The 20,381-nt window shown below is 41.5% G+C and overlaps 1 protein-coding gene across 2 annotated transcripts in view; it reads left to right on the top strand.

Moving 5' to 3' along the window:
* The window catches only part of ahnak (AHNAK nucleoprotein), a 30,394-nt gene extending 10,743 nt beyond the window's left edge, over positions 1-19,651 (top strand). Inside the window, exons 3-7 of one of the 2 annotated variants that reach the window (XM_061080267.1) lie at positions 105-166; positions 274-430; positions 533-750; positions 852-9,585; positions 9,754-19,651. In XM_061080267.1, coding sequence (XP_060936250.1) covers positions 274-430; positions 533-750; positions 852-9,585; positions 9,754-18,170 — 17,526 coding nt within the window. In that variant the 5' untranslated portion in view covers positions 105-166 and the 3' untranslated portion in view covers positions 18,171-19,651. Of the gene's footprint in view, positions 1-104; positions 167-273; positions 431-532; positions 751-851 lie in introns of both variants that reach the window. The other variant, XM_061080266.1, reaches the window with a different exon arrangement.
* Positions 19,652-20,381: the final 730 nt, after the last annotated feature.

Here is a 20,381-nt window from a genome sequence, read left to right as displayed (position 1 = left end):
TAGCTTGTAGGGATACTACAATACTCTGTGGATGTAAAGTGATGTACATTTTACATGCTGTCACATTTTGTCTAAATAATTATCCCTGTGCTTTCTTTTTGTAGGGACAACCAAGGTAGACTTTCCCGTGTACAAAGGCTGCAATAGTGGAAAGCAAAAAAGAAAGGTATTTTATGGAGTAACAATAAGTTCCTTGTATGTTATATATTTCTCTTTTATACCTGGATGCAAATGCATACATTCGTCCCATCAACCTTTTTTTTTAAACCCTAGATGGCTGAAGAGGAAGACACCAGGGAAGTGCTCTTTCCAGACTGGGAGGGTGCAGAAGAAACTGGCTTGACCATTGAACGGACGAGTGAAGGAGAAATCTTTGTAAAGGAGGTGAAAGGAGAGTCACCTGCAGCACGGTCTGGACAAGTATATGAAGGTAGAATTTTGAATTTTGAATTAAGATCTATCCGACCAAAATTCAAAGTCATCACTAGTATTCTTAACAGACCTTCCGGTTCTGCCTCCACTTAAATCGCAGGTGACCAAATTGTGGGAGCCACTATCTACTTTGATAACATGAGCTCAGAAGAAACAGCTGACCTACTAAAGACGTTGAACCGCCACAAGGTTGGACTGAAACTACAAAACAAATCCCCTTGCTGCTCGCCCTTGAGCACACCATGTCGTTCACCAATGGGTACACTGACATGGGAAGGGAAGACCCGGTTTGGAGGTTCCAGTCCAGACATCATCCTTGTAAGGTTTTTTTCTTTGTATTATGATATCTGACATTTGTATAGGGAATCTATTGAAACAAAATGCATGCAATGCTGAGTGTCTCTTCTTGTGTTTTACAGAGTGGTGATGATGAGGACTATAAGAGAATATACACAAAGAAAATCAAACCAAGGCTGAAGTCTGAGGACCTTGCAGAAGGAGTTGATGTTCGTACAGAGCGGCACAGCAGCACAAGCACTGATGGCAGCACAATTACTACCATCACCCGCCGCATTACTACCTACACAGTGGATATGCCAAGTGGCACAAGTGAGCAGCTTGAGGTTTCAAGCACAGAGTTCAAGGGGCCAAGGAACGAATCTGCAGATGGCTCTCCTCGTTTCAGAATCTCACATGGCAGCCCTTCAGGTAAAGAGGGAACAGAGGAGGGAGTTTTCGAGTCAGGCAATGTCTCTTACACTGGGCCACATGTTAGCTCCACAGAGACACGGTGGGGCAGTGGGGGTGTTAAGACCACAACAAATACAAGAGAGATAGAACAAGAAAGAAGCGCAGGTCTCAGATTTAAAGGACCAAACTTTGGAATAACAGGTGGTAGCCAGGCAGGTTTTGAGATCTCAAAAGGAGGTGGAGAGCAAGGAGATGGAGGCACCCAGTTGTCTAAAGCAGGCATGACACTAAGAGACAGCACAAACACTGGGAGTAAGCATGTTACAATAGGAGGGATAGGAGGTGCAGAGGTAATCTCTGCTGACGAGAATGGAGGATCAGTAATAACAATTGGCACTGTTAAATCGGGATATTCCTCAAGGCCTGCCAAGATTTCAGTGGCAGGTGTGGATGTACGTGGTGTACCAAAGACTGAGGGAGAAATGAAGGCACCGATAGTAGACGTCAAAGGTTCAGATTTAAATATTGAGGGAAATGAAGGGGATTTCAAAATGCCTCAGATAAAGATACCATCATTTGGTGGTCATGGGGTTGCTATTAAAGCACCAACAGCTGGTGTTGAAAGCATTGATTTAAAAATCAAAGGAACCAAACCTGATATTGACATTAAAGCACCAGAAATTGATGTCAAAACCACTGTGGTTGGCATTAAAGGGGACAAAGTTGATATGGAACGGTCAGATGCAAACATTAATATCCCAAAAATGGATATTAACATTGAGGGACATGAAGCTGGACCCAATGGCCTGAAAGATACAAAATTTCAAGCTGATGTGTCTGTACCAAAAATGAAAGCAGGTAAAAAGATTGTAAAAACTCATGAGATTGATGTTAAATCTCCAGTGATTGATGCAAAACTGAAAGCACCTCAGGTTGATTTTGGAGGTCCAAAGATCCCAAATCTTGACTTCAAACTAAAAGGTCCTAGAGTTGAGGGAAATGTCGATGCTTCACTTCCAAAGATTGAAGGAGGCATAACAACTTCTGAGGTGGACATTGAAGGGAAAGGATTTGACATTGAGGGCAAAAAAGGTGGATTTAAAATGCCTTCATTTAAAATGCCGTCACTCAACATAAAGGGTCCAAACACAGAGGGCGCAGACGTTGATCTGTCCCTTCCAAAAGCGAAAGTTGATGTTCCAGGTTCTGACATTGACATCAAATTACCAGAGGTAGATATTGAAGGACCAAAACTCAAAGGACCTAAATTGAATATGCCGACAATGCCAGATGTGGATTTCAAAATAAAAGGTCCAAAAACCGAGGGAGACATAAGAGCCCCTAAAGTTGTTGTTAACCTCTCAGAAGCAAATGTTGACATTAAAGCCCCCAAATTGGATATCAAAGGACCAAAGGTTGACTTACCGAGTTCTAGTGGGAAGATAAAGGGACCTACATTCAAGATACCAAACATCTCAGGACCAAAAATCTCCATGCCAGATGTGGATGTTAATCTGAAAGGGCCCACGCTCAAAGGTTCCGTGGATATGTCAGTTCCAAAGATTGAAGGAGACCTCAAAACACCCGATGTTGACATCAAAGGTCCACAGATTGATATTGGAAGACCCATGGGTGGATTTGAAATGCCAAAAATCAAAATGCCAACATTTGGTATTAAATCCCCCGAGATGGATGTCAAAGGTCCCGAACTCAACATGCCAGTGAAGACATTTGACATTAAAGGTGACATCAAAACTCCCCAGGTTGACTTTGAAGGACCAGAAATTGACATTGAGGGATCAAAAGGAGGATTCAAAATTCCCAAATTTAAAATGCCAGGCTTTGGAGTGAAAGATCAAAAGCTTGAAGGGCCCGAAGTTGATGTAGGCTTGCCAGGAACTGATATTGATATTAAAGGCCCAAGATTTGATATCGAAGGACCAGAGGTTGACCTTGAGGGTCCTAGTGGCAAGATCAGGGGGCCAAGATTCCAAAAGCCAACCATCACCGGACCAAAGATCAGTATGCCAGATATTGACTTAAATCTGAAAGGGCCTTCATTTAAAGGAGATATGTCACTTCCAAAGTTTGAAGGAGACATAAAAGCACCTGGTGTTGATAAAGACGCTCCAGAGATTGATCTTAAAGGCCCCAAGGTTGATGTTTCGGGCCCAAAAGGTGGATTTGACATGCCTCATATAAAAATGCCTTCCTTTGGCTTCAAGGGCCCTAAATTGGAGGGTCCAGATATTGATGTAAACCTTCCAAAAGCTAATATTGATGTGAACGTACCTAAGGTTGACATTAAAGGCCCAGAAATTGACATTGAAGGTCCTAATGCAAAATTCAAAACCCCCAACATAAAAATGCCATCACTGTCAGGACCCAAGCTTCAAGAGTGGGACCTTAGTCTAAAGGGGCCAAAAATGAAGGGAGATGTTGATGTGTCTGTTCCAAAGATCGAAGGTGATATCAGAGCTCCCAAAATTGACATTGAAGGACCAGATGTTGACATTGAGGGGCCAAAAGGAGGATTCAAAATGCCTAAATTTAAAATGCCAGGCTTTGGAGTGAAAGGTCCAAAACTTGAAGGTCCAGAAGTTGATGTCAGCTTGCCGGATGTTGACCTTGAGGGTCCTAGTGGCAATATCAAGGGAACCAAATTCAAAATGCCAACCATCAGCGGACCAAAGATCAGTATGCCAGATGTTGACTTCAATCTGAAAGGGCCCTCATTTAAAGGAGATATGTCACTTCCAAAGTTTGAAGGAGACTTAAAAGCACCTGGTGTTGATATCGACGCTCCAGAGATTGATCTTAAAGGCCCCAAGGTTGATGTTTCGGGTCCAAAAGGTGAATTTGAAATGCCTCATATAAAAATGCCTTCCTTTGGCTTCAAGGGACCTAAATTGGAGGGTCCAGATGTTGATGTAAACCTTCCAAAAGCAAATATTGATGTGAACATACCTAAGGTTGACATTAAAAGCCCAGAAATTGACATTGAAGGACCAGATGTTGACATTGAGGGGCCAAAAGGAGGATTCAAAATGCCTAAATTTAAAATGCCAGGCTTTGGAGGGAAAGGTCCAAAACTTGAAGGACCAGAAGTTGATGTCAGCTTGCCGGATGTTGACCTTGAGGGTCCTAGTGGTAATATCAAGGGAACTAAATTCAATATGCCAACCATCACCGGACCAAAGATCAGTATGCCAGATGTTGACTTAAATCTGAAAGGGCCTTCATTTAAAGGTGATATGTCACTTCCGAAGTTTGAAGGAGACTTAAAAGCACCCGGTGTTGATATCAATGCTCCAAAGATTGATCTTAAAGGCCCCAAGGTTGATGTTTCAGGTCCAAAAGGTGGATTTGACATGCCTCATATAAAAATGCCTTCCTTTGGCTTCAAAGGCCCTAAATTGGAGGGTCCTGATGTTGATGTAAACCTTCCAAAAACTAGTATTGATGTTAACCTACCTAAAGTTGACATTAAAGGGCCAGAAATTGACATTGAAGGTCCTGATGCCAAATTCAAAACACCTAAAATTAAAATGCCATCACTGTCAGGACCCAAGCTTCCAGAGTGGGACCTTAGTCTGAAGGGGCCCAAAATGAAGGGAGATATTGATGTGTCTGTTCCAAAGATCGAAGGTGATATCAGAGCTCCAAAGGTTGACATTGAAGGACCAGATGTTGACATTGAGGGGCCAAAAGGAGGATTCAAAATGCCTAAATTTAAAATGCCAGGCTTTGGAGTGAAAGGTCCAAAACTTGAAGGTCCAGAAGTTGATGTCAGCTTGCCGGATGTTGACCTTGAGGGTCCTAGTGGCAATATCAAGGGAACCAAATTCAAAATGCCAACCATCAGCGGACCAAAGATCAGTATGCCAGATGTTGACTTGAATCTGAAAGGGCCCTCATTTAAAGGAGATATGTCACATCCAAAGTTGGAAGGAGACTTTAAAGCACCTGATGTGGATATCGACGCTCCAGAGATTGATCTTAAAGGCCCCAAGGTTGATGTTTCGGGTCCAAAAGGTGGATTTGAAATGCCTCATGTAAAAATGCCTTCATTTGGCTTCAAGGGCCCTAAATTGGAGGGTCCAGATGTTGATGTAAACCTTCCAAAAGCTAATATTGATGTAAACGTACCTGAGGTTGACATTAAAGGCCCAGAAATTGACATTGAAGGTCCTGATGCAAAATTCAAAACACCCAAGATAAAAATGCCATCACTGTCAGGACCCAAGCTTCCAGATTGGGACCTTAGTCTAAAGGGGCCCAAAATGAAGGGAGATGTTGATGTGTCTGTTCCAAAGATCGAAGGTGACGTCAGAGCTCCCAAAATTGACATTGAAGGACCAGATGTTGACATTGAGGGTCCAAAAGGAGGATTCAAAATGCCTAAATTTAAAATGCCAGGCTTTGGAGTGAAAGGTACAAAACTTGAAGGACCAGAAGTTGATGTCAGCTTGCCAGATGTTGACCTTGAGGGTCCTAGTGGCAATATCAAAGGAACCAAATTCAAAATGCCAACCATCAGCGGACCAAAGATCAGTATGCCAGATGTTGACTTCAATCTGAAAGGGCCCTCATCTAAAGGAGATATGTCACTTCCAAAGTTTGAAGGAGACTTAAAAGCACCTGATGTTGATATCAACGCTCCAGAGATTGATCTTAAAGGCCCCAAGGTTGATGTTTCGGGTCCAAAAGGTGGATTTGAAATGCCTCATATAAAAATGCCTTCCTTTAGCTTCAAGGGCCCTAAATTGGAGGGTCCAGATGTTGATGTAAACCTTCCAAAGGCTAGTATTGATGTTAACCTACCTAAGGTTGACATTAAAGGCCCAGAAATTGACATTGAAGGTCCTGATGCAAAATTCAAAACCCCCAACATAAAAATGCCATCACTGTCAGGACCCAAGCTTCCTGATTTGGACCTTAGTGTAAAGGGGCCCAAAATGAAGGGAGATGTTGATGTGTCTGTTCCAAAGATCGAAAGTGACATCAGAGCTCCCAAAATTGACATTGAAGGACCAGATGTTGACATTGACGGGCCAAAAAGTGGATTCAAAATGCCTAAATTTAAAATGCCAGGCTTTGGAGTGAAAGGTCCAAAACTTGAAGGTCCAGAAGTTGATGTCAGCTTGCCGGATGTTGACCTTGAGGGTCCTAGTGGCAATATCAAGGGAACCAAATTCAAAATGCCAACCATCAGCGGACCAAAGATCAGCATGCCAGATGTTGACTTCAATCTGAAAGGGCCCTCATTTAAAGGAGATATGTCACTTCCAAAGTTGGAAGGAGACTTAAAAGCACCTGGTGTTGATATCGACGCTCCAGAGATTGATCTTAAAGGCCCCAAGGTTGATGTTTCGGGTCCAAAAGGTGGATTTGAAATGCCTCATATAAAAATGCCTTCCTTTGGCCTGAAGGGCCCTAAATTGGAGGGTCCAGATATTGATGTAAACCTTCCAAAGGCTAGTATTGATGTTAACCTACCAAAGGTTGACATTAAAGGCCCTGAAATTGACATTGAAGGTCCTGATGCAAAATTCGAAACCCCTAACATAAAAATGCCATCACTGTCAGGACCCAAGCTTCCTGATTGGGACCTTAGTCTAAAGGGGCCCAACATGAAGGGAGGTGTTGATGTGTCTATTCCAAAGATCGAAGGTGACATCAAAGCTCCCAAAATTGACATTGAAGGACCAGATGTTGACATTGAGGGGCCAAAAGGAGGATTCAAAATGCCTAAATTTAAAATGCCAGGCTTTGGAGTGAAAGGTCCAAAACTTGAAGGTCCAGAAGTTGATGTCAGCTTGCCGGATGTTGACCTTGAGGGTCCTAGTGGCAATATCAAGGGAACCAAATTCAAAATGCCAACCATCACCGGACCTAAGATCAGTATGCCAGATGTTGACTTCAATCTGAAAGGGCCCTCATTTAAAGGAGATATGTCACTTCCAAAGTTTGAAGGAGACTTAAAAGCACCTGGTGTTGATATCGACGCTCCAGAGATTGATCTTAAAGGCCCCAAGGTTGATGTTTCGGGTCCAAAAGGTGGATTTGAAATGCCTCATATAAAAATGCCTTCCTTTGGCTTCAAGGGACCTAAGTTGGAGGGTCCTGATGTTGATGTAAACCTTCCAAAAGGTAATGTTGATGTGAACCTACCTAAGGTTGACATTAAAGGCCCAGAAATTGACATTGAAGTACCAGATGTTGACATTGAGGGGCCAAAAGGAGGATTCAAAATGCCTAAATTTAAAATGCCAGGCTTTGGAGTGAAAGGTCCAAAACTTGAAGGTCCAGAAGTTGATGTCAGCTTGCCTGATGTTGACCTTGAGGGTCCTAGTGGCAATGTCAAGGGAACCAAATTCAAAATGCCAAGCATCAGCGGACCAAAGATCAATATGCCAGATGTCGACTTCAATCTGAAAGGGCCCTCATTTAAAGGAGATATGTCACTTCCAAAGTTTGAAGGAGACATAAAAGCACCTGTTGTTGATATCGACGCTCCAGAGATTGATCTTAAAGGCCCCAAGGTTGATTTTTCGGGTCCAAAAGGTGGATTTGAAATGCCTCATATAAAAATGCCTTCATTTGGCCTGAAGGGCCCTAAATTGGAGGGTCCAGATGTTGATGTAAACCTTCCAAAAACTAATATTGATGTGAACGTACCTAAGGTTGACATTAAAGGCCCAAAAATTGACATTGAAGGTCCTAATGCAAAATTCAAAACCCCAAACATAAAAATGCCATCACTGTCAGGACCCAAGCTTCCAGAATGGGACCTTAGTCTAAAGGGGCCCAACATGAAGGGAGGTGTTGATGTGTCTATTCCAAAGATCGAAGGTGACATCAAAGCTCCCAAAATTGACATTGAAGGACCAGATGTTGACATTGAGGGGCCAAAAGGAGGATTCAAAATGCCTAAATTTAAAATGCCAGGCTTTGGAGTGAAAGGTCCAAAACTTGAAGGTCCAGAAGTTGATGTCAGCTTGCCGGATGTTGACCTTGAGGGTCCTAGTGGCAATATCAAGGGAACCAAATTCAAAATGCCAACCATCAGCGGACCAAAGATCAGTATGCCAGATGTTGACTTCAATCTGAAAGGGCCCTCATTTAAAGGAGATATGTCACTTCCAAAGTTTGAAGGAGACTTAAAAGCACCTGGTGTTGATATCGACGCTCCAGAGATTGATCTTAAAGGCCCCAAGGTTGATGTTTCGGGTCCAAAAGGTGAATTTGAAATGCCTCATATAAAAATGCCTTCCTTTGGCTTCAAGGGACCTAAATTGGAGGGTCCAGATGTTGATGTAAACCTTCCAAAAGCAAATATTGATGTGAACATACCTAAGGTTGACATTAAAAGCCCAGAAATTGACATTGAAGGACCAGATGTTGACATTGAGGGGCCAAAAGGAGGATTCAAAATGCCTAATTTTAAAATGCCAGGCTTTGGAGTGAAAGGTCCAAAACTTGAAGGACCTGATGTTGATGTCAGCTTGCCAGGAACGGATATTGATATTAAAGCTCCTGGATTGGATATCAAAGGACCAGAAGTCGACCTGGAGAGTCCTAGTGGCAAAATCAAGGGAACTAAATTCAAAATGCCAAGCATCAGCGGACCAAAATTCAGTATGCCAGATGTGGACTTCAATCTGAAAGGGCCTTCATTTAAAGGAGATATGTCACTTCCAAAGTTGGAAGGAGACATAAAAGCACCTGATGTTGATATCAATGCTCCAGACTTTAATATTCAAGGTCCAAAAGGTGGATTTGACATGCCTCATATAAAAATGCCTTCCTTTGGCTTCAAGGGCCCTAAATTGGAGGGTCCAGATGTTGATGTAAACCTTCCAAAAGCTAATATTGATGTGAAGGTACCTAAGGTTGACATTAAAGGCCCAGAAATTGACATTGAAGGACCAGATGTTGACATTGAGGGGCCAAAAGGAGGATTCAAAATGCCTAAATTTAAAATGCCAGGCTTTGGAGTGAAAGGTCCAAAACTTGAAGGACCTGATGTTGATGTCAGCTTGCCAGGAACGGATATTGATATTAAAGCTCCTGGATTGGATATCAAAGGACCAGAAGTCGACCTGGAGAGTCCTAGTGGCAAAATCAAGGGAACTAAATTCAAAATGCCAAGCATCAGCGGACCAAAGATCAGTATGCCAGATGTGGACTTCAATCTGAAAGGGCCTTCATTTAAAGGAGATATGTCACTTCCAAAGTTGGAAGGAGACATAAAAGCACCTGATGTTGATATCAATGCTCCAGACTTTAATATTCAAGGTCCAAAAGGTGGATTTGACATGCCTCACATAAAAATGCCTTCCTTTGGCTTCAAGGGCCCTAAATTGGAGGGTCCAGATGTTGATGTAAACCTTCCAAAAGCTAATATTGATGTGAAGGTACCTAAGGTTGACATTAAAGGCCCAGAAATTGACATTGAAGGTCCTGATGCAAAATTCAAAACCCCCAACATAAAAATGCCATCACTGTCAGGACCCAAGCTTCCAGATTGGGACCTTAGTCTAAAGGGGCCCAAAATGAAGGGAGATGTTGATGTGTCTGTTCCAAAGATCAAAGGTGACATCAGAACTCCCAAAATTGACATTGAAGGACCAGATGTTGACATTGAGGGGCCAAAAGGAGGATTCAAAATGCCTAAATTTAAAATGCCAGGCTTTGGAATGAAAGGTCCAAAACTTGAAGGAACTGATGTTGATGTTAGCTTGCCAGGAACGGATATTGATATTAAAGCTCCTGGATTGGAAATCAAAGGACCAGAAGTCGACCTGGAGAGTCCTAGTGGCAAAATCAAGGGAACTAAATTCAAAATGCCAAGCATCAGCGGACCAAAGATCAGTATGCCAGATGTGGACTTCAATCTGAAAGGGCCTTCATTTAAAGGAGATATGTCACTTCCAAAGTTGGAAGGAGACATAAAAGCACCTGATGTCGATATCAATGCTCCAGACTTTAATATTCAAGGTCCAAAAGGTGGATTTGACATGCCTCATATAAAAATGCCTTCCTTTGGCTTCAAGGGGCCTAAATTGGAAGGTCCAGATGTTGATGTAAACCTTCCAAAAGCCAATATTGATGTTAACCTACCTAAGGTTGACATTAAGGGGCCAGAAATTGATATTGAAGGTCCTGATGCAAAATTCAAAACACCTAAAATTAAAATGCCATCACTGTCAGGACCCAAGCTTCCAGAGTGGGACCTCAGTCTAAAGGGGCCCAAAATGAAGGGAGGTGTAGATGTGTATATTCCAAAGATAGAAGGTGACATCAAAACTCCTAAGGTTGACATTGAAGGGCCAGAAGTTGACATTGACGGGCACAGAGGAGGATTCAAAATGCCGAAATTTAAAATGCCACACTTTGGAGGGAAAGGTCCAAAACTTGAAGGGCCTGATGTGGATGTCAGCTTGCCAGGAACTGATATTGATATAAAAGCTCCCGGATTGGATATCAAAGGACCAGAGGTTAACCTGGAGAGTCCTAGTGGCAAAATCAAGGGAACTAAATTCAAAATGCCAACCATCACCGGACCAAAGATCAGTATGCCAGATGTGGACTTCAATCTGAAAGGGCCTTCATTTAAAGGAGATATGTCACTTCCAAAGTTGGAAGGAGACATAAAAGCACCTGATGTTGATATCAATGCTCCAGACTTTAATATTCAAGGTCCAAAAGGTGGATTTGACATGCCTCATATAAAAATGCCTTCCTTTGGCTTCAAGGGCCCTAAATTGGAGGGTCCAGATGTTGATGTAAACCTTCCAAAAGCCAATATTGATGTTAACCTACCTAAGGTTGACATTGAAGGGCCAGAAATTGACATTGAAGGTCCTGATGCCAAATTCAAAACACCCAAAATTAAAATGCCATCACTGTCAGGACCCAAGCTTCCAGATTGGGACCTCAGTCTAAAGGGGCCCAAAATGAAGGGAGGTGTTGATGTGTCTATTCCAAAGATAGAAGGTGACATAAAAACTCCCAAGGTTGACATTGAAGGACCAGAAGTTGACATTGAGGGACACAGAGGAGGATTCAAAATGCCGAAATTTAAAATGCCACACTTTGGAGGGAAAGGTCCAAAAGTTGAAGGGCCTGATGTGGATGTCAGCTTGCCAGGGGCTGATATTGATATTAAAGCTCCAAGATTGGATATCAAAGGACCAGAGGTTGACCTGGAGAGTCCTAGTGGCAAAATCAAGGGAACTAAGTTCAAAATGCCAACAATCACCGGACCAAAGGTCAGTATGCCAGATGTGGACTTCAATCTGAAAGGGCCTTCATTTAAAGGAGATATGTCACTTCCAAAGTTGGAAGGAGACATAAAAGCACCTGATGTTGATATCAATGCTCCAGACTTAAATATTCAAGGTCCAAAGGGTGGATTTGACATGCCTCATATAAAAATGCCTTCCTTTGGCTTCAAGGGCCCTAAATTGGAGGGTCCAGATGTTGATGTAAACCTTCCAAAAGCTAATATTGATGTTAACCTACCTAAGGTTGACATTGAAGGGCCAGAAATTGACATCGAAGGTCCTGATGCAAAGTTCAAGACACCCAAAATTAAAATGCCATCACTGTCAGGACCCAAGCTTCCAGAGTGGGACCTCAGTCTAAAGGGGCCCAAAATGAAGGGAGGTGTTGATGTGTCTATTCCAAAGATAGAAGGTGACATAAAAACTCCCAAGGTTGACATTGAAGGACCAGAAGTTGACATTGAGGGACACAGAGGAGGATTCAAAATGCCGAAATTTAAAATGCCACACTTTGGAGGGAAAGGTCCAAAAGTTGAAGGGCCTGATGTGGATGTCAGCTTGCCAGGTGCTGATATTGATATCAAAGCTCCCGGATTGGATATCAAAGGACCAGAGGTCGACCTGGAGAGTCCTAGTGGCAAAATCAAGGGAACTAAATTCAAAATGCCAACCATCACCGGACCAAAGATCAGTATGCCAGATGTGGACTTCAATCTGAAAGGGCCTTCATTTAAAGGAGATATGTCACTTCCAAAGTTGGAAGGAGACATAAAAGCACCTGATGTTGATATCAATGCTCCAGACTTTAATATTCAAGGTCCAAAAGGTGGATTTGACATGCCTCATATAAAAATGCCTTCCTTTGGCTTCAAGGGCCCTAAAATGGAGGGTCCAGATGTTGATGTAAACCTTCCAAAAGCCAATATTGATGTTAACCTACCTAAGGTTGACATTGAAGGGCCAGAAATTGACATTGAAGGTCCTGATGCCAAATTCAAAACACCCAAAATTAAAATGCCATCACTGTCAGGACCCAAGCTTCCAGATTGGGACCTCAGTCTAAAGGGGCCCAAAATGAAGGGAGGTGTTGATGTGTCTATTCCAAAGATAGAAGGTGACATAAAAACTCCCAAGGTTGACATTGAAGGACCAGAAGTTGACATTGAGGGACACAGAGGAGGATTCAAAATGCCGAAATTTAAAATGCCACACTTTGGAGGGAAAGGTCCAAAACTTGAAGGGCCTGATGTGGATGTCAGCTTGCCAGGGGCTGATATTGATATTAAAGCTCCAAGATTGGATATCAAAGGACCAGAGGTTGACCTGGAGAGTCCTAGTGGCAAAATCAAGGGAACTAAATTCAAAATGCCAACCATCACCGGACCAAAGATCAGTATGCCAGATATGGACTTCAATCTGAAAGGGCCTTCATTTAAAGGAGATATGTCACTTCCAAAGTTGGAAGGAGACATAAAAGCACCTGATGTTGATATCAATGCTCCAGACTTTAATATTCAAGGTCCAAAAGGTGGATTTGACATGCCTCATATAAAAATGCCTTCCTTTGGCTTCAAGGGCCCTAAATTGGAGGGTCCAGATGTTGATGTAAACCTTCCAAAAGCTAATATTGATGTTAACCTACCTAAGGTTGACATTGAAGGGCCAGAAATTGACATTGAAGGTCCTGATGCAAAGTTCAGGACACCCAAAATTAAAATGCCATCACTGTCAGGACCCAAGCTTCCAGATTGGGACCTCAGTCTAAAGGGGCCCAAAATGAAGGGAGGTGTTGATGTGTCTATTCCAAAGATAGAAGGTGATATCAAAACTCCCAAGGTTGACATTGAAGGACCAGAAGTTGACATTGAGGGACACAGAGGAGGATTCAAAATGCCGAAATTTAAAATGCCACACTTTGGAGGGAAAGGTCCAAAACTTGAAGGGTCTGATGTGGATGTCAGCTTGCCAGGAACTGATATTGATATAAAAGCTCCCGGATTCGATATCAAAGGACCAGAGGTTGACCTGGAGAGTCCTAGTGGCAAAATCAAGGGATCTAAATTCAAAATGCCAACTATCAGCGGACCAAAGATCAGTATGCCAGATGTGGACTTCAATCTAAAAGGGCCTTCATTTAAAGGAGATATGTCACTTCCAAAGTTGGAAGGAGACATAAAAGCACCTGATGTTGATATCAATGCTCCAGACTTTAATATTCAAGGTCCAAAAGGTGGATTTGAGATGCCTCATATAAAAATGCCTTCCTTTGGCTTCAAGGGCCCTAAATTGGAGGGTCCAGATGTTGATGTAAACCGTCCAAAAGCTAATTTTGATGTTGACCTACCTAAGGTTGACATTACAGGGCCAGAAATTGACATTGAAGGTCCTGATGCAAAATTCAAAACACCCAACATAAAAATGCCATCACTGTCAGGACCCAAGCTTCCAGAATGGGACCTTAGTCTAAAGGGGCCCAACATGAAGGGAGGTGTTGATGTGTCTATTCCAAAGATCGAAGGTGACATCAGAGCTCCCAAAATTGACATTGAAGGACCAGATGTTGACATTGAGGGGCCAAAAGGAGGATTCAAAATGCCTAAATTTAAAATGCCAGGCTTTGGAGTGAAAGGTCCAAAACTTGAAGGTCCAGAAGTTGATGTCAGCTTGCCAGATGTTGACATTGAGGGTCCTAGTGGCAATATCAAGGGAACCAAATTCAAAATGCCAACCATCACCGGACCAAAGATCAGTATGCCAGATGTTGACTTCAATCTGAAAGGGCCCTCATTTAAAGGTGATATGTCACTTCCAAAGTTTGAGGGAGACTTAAAAGCACCTGGTGTTGATATCGACGCTCCAGAGATTGATCTTAAAGGCCCCAAGGTTGATGTTTCGGGTCCAAAAGGTGGATTTGAAATGCCCCATATAAAAATGCCTTCCTTTGGCTTCAAGGGACCTAAATTGGAGGGTCCAGATGTTGATGTAAACCTTCCAAAAGCTAATATTGATGTGAACGTACCTAAGGTTGACATTAAAGGCCCAGAAATTGACATTGAAGGACCAGATTTTGACATTGAGGGGCCAAAAGGAGGATTCAAAATGCCTAAATTTAAAATGCCAGGCTTTGGAGTGAAAGGTCCAAAACTTGAAGGACCTGATGTTGATGTCAGCTTGCCAGGAACGGATATTGATATTAAAGCTCCCGGATTGGATATCAAAGGACCAGAGGTCGACCTGGAGAGTCCTAGTGGCAAAATCAAGGGAACTAAATTCAAAATGCCAAGCATCAGTGGACCAAAGATCAGTATGCCAGATGTGGACTTCAATCTTAAAGGGCCTTCATTTAAAGGAGATATGTCACTTCCAAAGCTGGAAGGAGACATAAAAGCACCTGATGTTGATATCAATGCTCCAGACTTTAATATTCAAGGTCCAAAAGGTGGATTTGACATGCCTCATATAAAAATGCCTTCCTTTGGCTTCAAGGGCCCTAAATTGGAGGGTCCAGATGTTGATGTAAACCTTCCAAAAGCTAATATTGATGTGAAGGTACCTAAGGTTGACATTAAAGGCCCAGAAATTGACATTGAAGGTCCTGATGCAAAATTCAAAACCCCCAACATAAAAATGCCATCACTGTCAGGACCCAAGCTTCCAGATTGGGACCTAAGTCTAAAGGGGCCCAAAATGAAGGGAGATGTTGATGTGTCTGTTCCAAAGATCGAAGGTGACATCAGAGCTCCCAAAATTGACATTGAAGGACCAGATGTTGACATTGAAGGGCCAAAAGGAGGATTCAAAATGCCTAAATTTAAAATGCCAGGCTTTGGAGGGAAAGGTCCAAAACTTGAAGGTCCAGAAGTTGATGTCAGCTTGCCGGATGTTGACCTTGAGGGTCCTAGTGGCAATATCAAGGGAACCAAATTCAAAATGCCAACCATCACCGGACCAAAGATCAGTAGGCCAGATGTTGACTTCAATCTGAAAGGGCCCTCATTTAAAGGTGATATGTCACTTCCAAAGTTTGAAGGAGACTTAAAAGCACCTGGTGTTGATATCGACGCTCCAGAGATTGATCTTAGAGGCCCCAAGGTTGATGTTTCGGGTCCAAAAGGTGGATTTGAAATGCCTCATATAAAAATGCCTTCCTTTGGCTTCAAGGGACCTAAATTGGAGGGTCCAGATATTGATGTAAACCTTCCAAAAGCTAATATTGATGTGAACGTACCAAAGGTTGACATTAAAGGCCCAGAAATTGACATTGAAGGTCCTGATGCAAAATTCAAAACCCCCAACATAAAAATGCCATCACTGTCAGGACCCAAGCTTCCAGAGTGGGACCTTAGTCTAAAGGGGCCAAAAATGAAGGGAGATGTTGATGTGTCTGTTCCAAAGATCGAAGGTGACATCAGAGCTCCCAAAATTGACATTGAAGGACCAGATGTTGACATTGAGGGGCCAAAAGGAGGATTCAAAATGCCTAAATTTAAAATGCCAGGCTTTGGAGTGAAAGGTCCAAAACTTGAAGGTCCAGAAGTTGATGTCAGCTTACCGGATGTTGACCTTGAGGGTCCTAGTGGCAATATCAAAGGAACCAAATTCAAAATGCCAACCATCAGCGGACCAAAGATCAGTATGCCAGATGTTGACTTGAATCTGAAAGGGCCCTCATTTAAAGGTGATATGTCACTGCCAAAGTTCGAAGGAGACTTAAAAGCACCTGGTGTTGATATCGACGCTCCAGAGATTGATCTTAAAGGCCCCAAGGTTGATGTTTCGGGTCCAAAAGGTGGATTTGAAATGCCTCATATAAAAATGCCTTCATTTGGATTCAAGGGCCCTAAATTGGAGGGTCCAGATGTTGACGTAAACCTTCCAAAAGCTAATATTGATGTGAACGTACCTAAGGTTGACATTAAAGGGCCAGAAATTGACATTGAAGGTCCTGATGCAAAATTCAAAGGAACCAAGATCAAATTGCCATCACTGTCAGGACCCAAGCTTCCAGAGTGGGATCTTAGTCTGAAGGGGCCCAACATGAAGGGAAATGTTGATATGTCTGGTCCAACGATCGAGGGTGACATAAAAGCTCCCAAGGTTGATATTGAAGGACCAGATTTAGACTTCGAGGGTCAGAAAGGTGGATTTAAAATGCCCAAGTTTACAATGCCAACATTTGGTGGTAAAGGTCCTAAACTTGAAGGCCCAGAAATTGATGTCAGCCTTCCAACAGCAGACATTGATATTAAAGCACCTGAAGTGGATATCACTGGACTAGATGCTGACATTGAGAGTTCTAGTGGTAAGTTTAAAGGGCCCAGATTCAACGTGCCCAATATTTCAGGACCTAAACTCTCCATGCCCAGTGTGGATTTCAATCTGAAAGGTTCCACTCCTAAAGGGGGTGTTGATGTCTCAGTTCCAAAGCTTGAAGGACCTGAACTCAAATCACCAACCATGACAATAGAAGGTGGAAAGACAGGTGTTACGTTTCCCAAGTTCAAGGGTCCTAAGTTTGGACTGAAATCTCCAGAAGTTGAAGGTCCTGATATAATGGTTAAAAAACCCATGTTCAGTGTGGGAGCTAAAGGTTCCAAAACAGATGTACATCTCCCAGACACTGAAGCAAGTCTGGATGCCCCTGATATTGACATCAGTGTAAAGGGGAAACGGGGTAAATTTAAGCTTCCTAAAGTGAAAGCAAAGGCAAAGAAACCTGATTTTGACATAGCAACACCAGCTGTAGATGTTGATGTAGACACACCAAATATTCATGTCAAAGGAACAAAGGTAAAGAAGCCTATGTTTGGTAAGCTTCATTTTCCTGATGTGGAATTTGATATGAAATCACCTAAATCAAAAGGCGCTGGGTCTTTATCTGAGGGACTGAAATCACCTGATATAGAGTTGCCATCTGTAGGCCTGAACGCTGCTTCTGATGGATCTTCTATGACTACTGATGCAAATCTTTCACTGGGCAGTGCAAGTGGTGGCCTTCAATACCCAGAGGGTACAGTCACATTCCCCAAAATCAAGGTACCAAAATTTGGTATTGCTCTCCCTCAGCTAAAAGGCCAAGAAGGTGGAGGAAATGTCAAATCTGAATTTTCAGTAACTGGAGGAATAAATCTACAGCCTCCGTCTGTTAGTGCCCAGAATGTTGAGGTTGCCAGTCCAGAACTAAAGCAAAGTAAAGTAAGGGTAAAGATGCCAAAACTATTTGGCAAATCAAAAGCAAAGGGCAGTAGTGTAGGTGACGTTCGGGGACCTGAGGGAGAATTCAGTGCCAGTGGAAAAGGAAGTAAAGACCTAAGTGTACACACTGGGGAATTAAAACTAGAAGGTGATCCTGGACTTGGTGTGTCAACTAAAGGCAAGTCAGCCTCACTGGATCTTTTCAAGAAATCAAGGCATCGATCGTCGTCTCTGAGTGATGAGGGAGGGCTTGCAGTCAGTTCTCCTTCAGTTCACCTAGATGCTGAGGGTGGCGACGTTTCATTAGACATGGGAGGAAGCAAGGTCAAAGGAAAGAAAAGCAAGTTGAAGTTTGGCACCTTTGGAGGGTTTGGTGCAAAGTCTAAGGGCTCATATGAAGTGTCACTTGGTGAGGGCAGTGAAGCAGGAGCAGAGGGAAGTGCAGGTCTGTCCCTACCCTCTAAAAAGTCAAGGTTGTCTTCATCTTCCAGCAGTGACAGTGTTTCAAGAGGCGGTTTTAGGTTCCCAAGACTTGAACTATCGGTCTCACCCAAAAAATAATTGGTTATGAAGCCAATTCAACTCTCTTGTACAGTCAAAAATACTCTCTTAGAACGGTAAATTCTTTAAACATCACTTTGTTTTAATCTCTGAAGACACACAGTGATCTTAATGTCATTAACAATAAGTAATTTTTTTCTTTTTTTTTAATAATTAGTCAGGAGTGCATGAGATTGTTTAAAATCCCTTCAAACTGTAAATAAGATTAATTTGTATTGTAATAATAAATATTGTTTTGTACATAGTCCAGATTTATTGAAAATATGCCATATCACCGAATATCCATCAATAGTTTATTACAGGGTTTGTCATTTTGTCCTACTACATTCTATGAAATCAATGTTTTAATGAACGGGTGTGGTATGTTTGTATCCAGGGGTCTATTGCACAGAATAGATCGTTACATTAGTTATTTTGAAGGAAAATCCTGTTTATACACAAAACACAAATACAAACAGTTACCAGTTTTTCTTAATGAAATCATTTTTATTTTCAAGCCTTGATATAATATAACCGTTGTAGAAGTATATTTATGTAACAGAGAGCTGGCCAGGGGAGGACTTGGAGCATCAGACCTCGAATTTTGGAGGCTAACTAATGTAACAGATAAAAATTAGTCTCTGGAAATAGGTATTTTCTCAATAACTCAGTCTGTTATTTTGTTGGTTGAATTCATTATGAGGTTTATTCACAGAGTGGTAATGACAAATCATACATTTTTTAAGTCAGAATTTTCTCTGAAATTGTCTCACACGCAGTCTTCAATTTTTTTTCTCATTAATTTTATTTATTATTTTTCATTGCTTGATTCAGTTTAATTAATTTTGTATATTTTAATTCATTCATTCATTAATTTGTTATCTCACTAAATCATTCATATATTCACAGACTGAACTAATGTGACGTCCTATTTACAGGAAGTTCGCTTTTTAAAAAATCACTCTAACTTCTAACCTAATGCTTCGAAACAATGCGCACTTTGAAATGAGTGCAGTCCGCCACTGGCTGTCGCTAACACATTCACATTCTGAAGGGTGATGGTGTTGTATACACCATTATTGCAAAGACAATCACTGTTTAGAAAAAACTATCAACTCTTTAAAATGCTGTCAGTACTTCTCTGTTCATTTTTAAGCAAATCAATTCACCTTCAAATTGTATGTGAATTACCCAAAATATGCATTTGTGTCACTTGTTTTAAACAGTTTTTGCTTCATTATTTTGTCATTTTCATTCTTACCTTTTTTACGATCCTCTGTATTTTATTTCTTTTGTCACTCTCTGTACACACTGCTTATGAATATGTAAAGCCATGTCACAAATATAGACATTTGTATTTCATTTGTATCCAAACATATGCATTGATAAAGAGTTGCATAGTTTGGATGAGATATGATGAAAATGGAACACAATATTTTGGGTCTATTCTTTTGTTTGCATTCTGCCAAAGAAACTAAATAAAAAATTTATAGAATTAATAATGTTTCTTCAATCTGTATTTACTATTTATATGTAATATGATATATGATCAATACTTAGGATTAAGTTAGTTCCACTTTACAGTAAAGTTATTCAAATATTCAATAACCTTCACGATGCTCAGGTGCACAACATAGAAAAGTTCCCCATGTATATTTGGTAATTGGACTCATATGACACTGGACTTAGTAAAACGTTTATGCAGAGATGAGGCAAGCTTTTGAATTATTAATTAATTTTGACTGAAAAATTAACAATCATACAACAACTCATCTGACTAGTTTAATTATTTGTATTTTGAAGATTTGTCATTGGTGATATGCTGTTCACGACTGATAAAGCTACATATAGCTAACATCAGATACAGTGATATATTAAATTCAGTAAACAGGTCATGACAAACACCAACAAACAGTGGACTGTATCACTCCACATAGAAATATATATATATTCACAGTGCATTTATCCAACAGGACAAACAGTAAGGTTTCCATTAAAAAAAAAAGGATCAAAGTAATGATGTAATGGAACAGGTATATTTCAAGATGTTGGGCAGGCCCCTTTAGAAACGTTTAGAGTACCCTGTTTCATCCTGAAATAGTACTGAACTGAATTGAGGACATGCAAAGTTTTATAGTATACAGTATGGATTGTACATATCTCAGTTAAGTTAAATTGTATGGAATTTGGACAATTACGATTACCCTGCACATCTACTGCAAAGTCTACTAA

Source organism: Limanda limanda, chromosome 10, assembly GCF_963576545.1.
Source record: "Limanda limanda chromosome 10, fLimLim1.1, whole genome shotgun sequence".
NCBI classification, from domain to species: Eukaryota; Metazoa; Chordata; class Actinopteri; order Pleuronectiformes; family Pleuronectidae; genus Limanda; species Limanda limanda.
The sequence above is the reverse complement of the archived record's forward strand: the minus strand, read 5'-3'. Positions and strand labels throughout refer to the sequence as shown.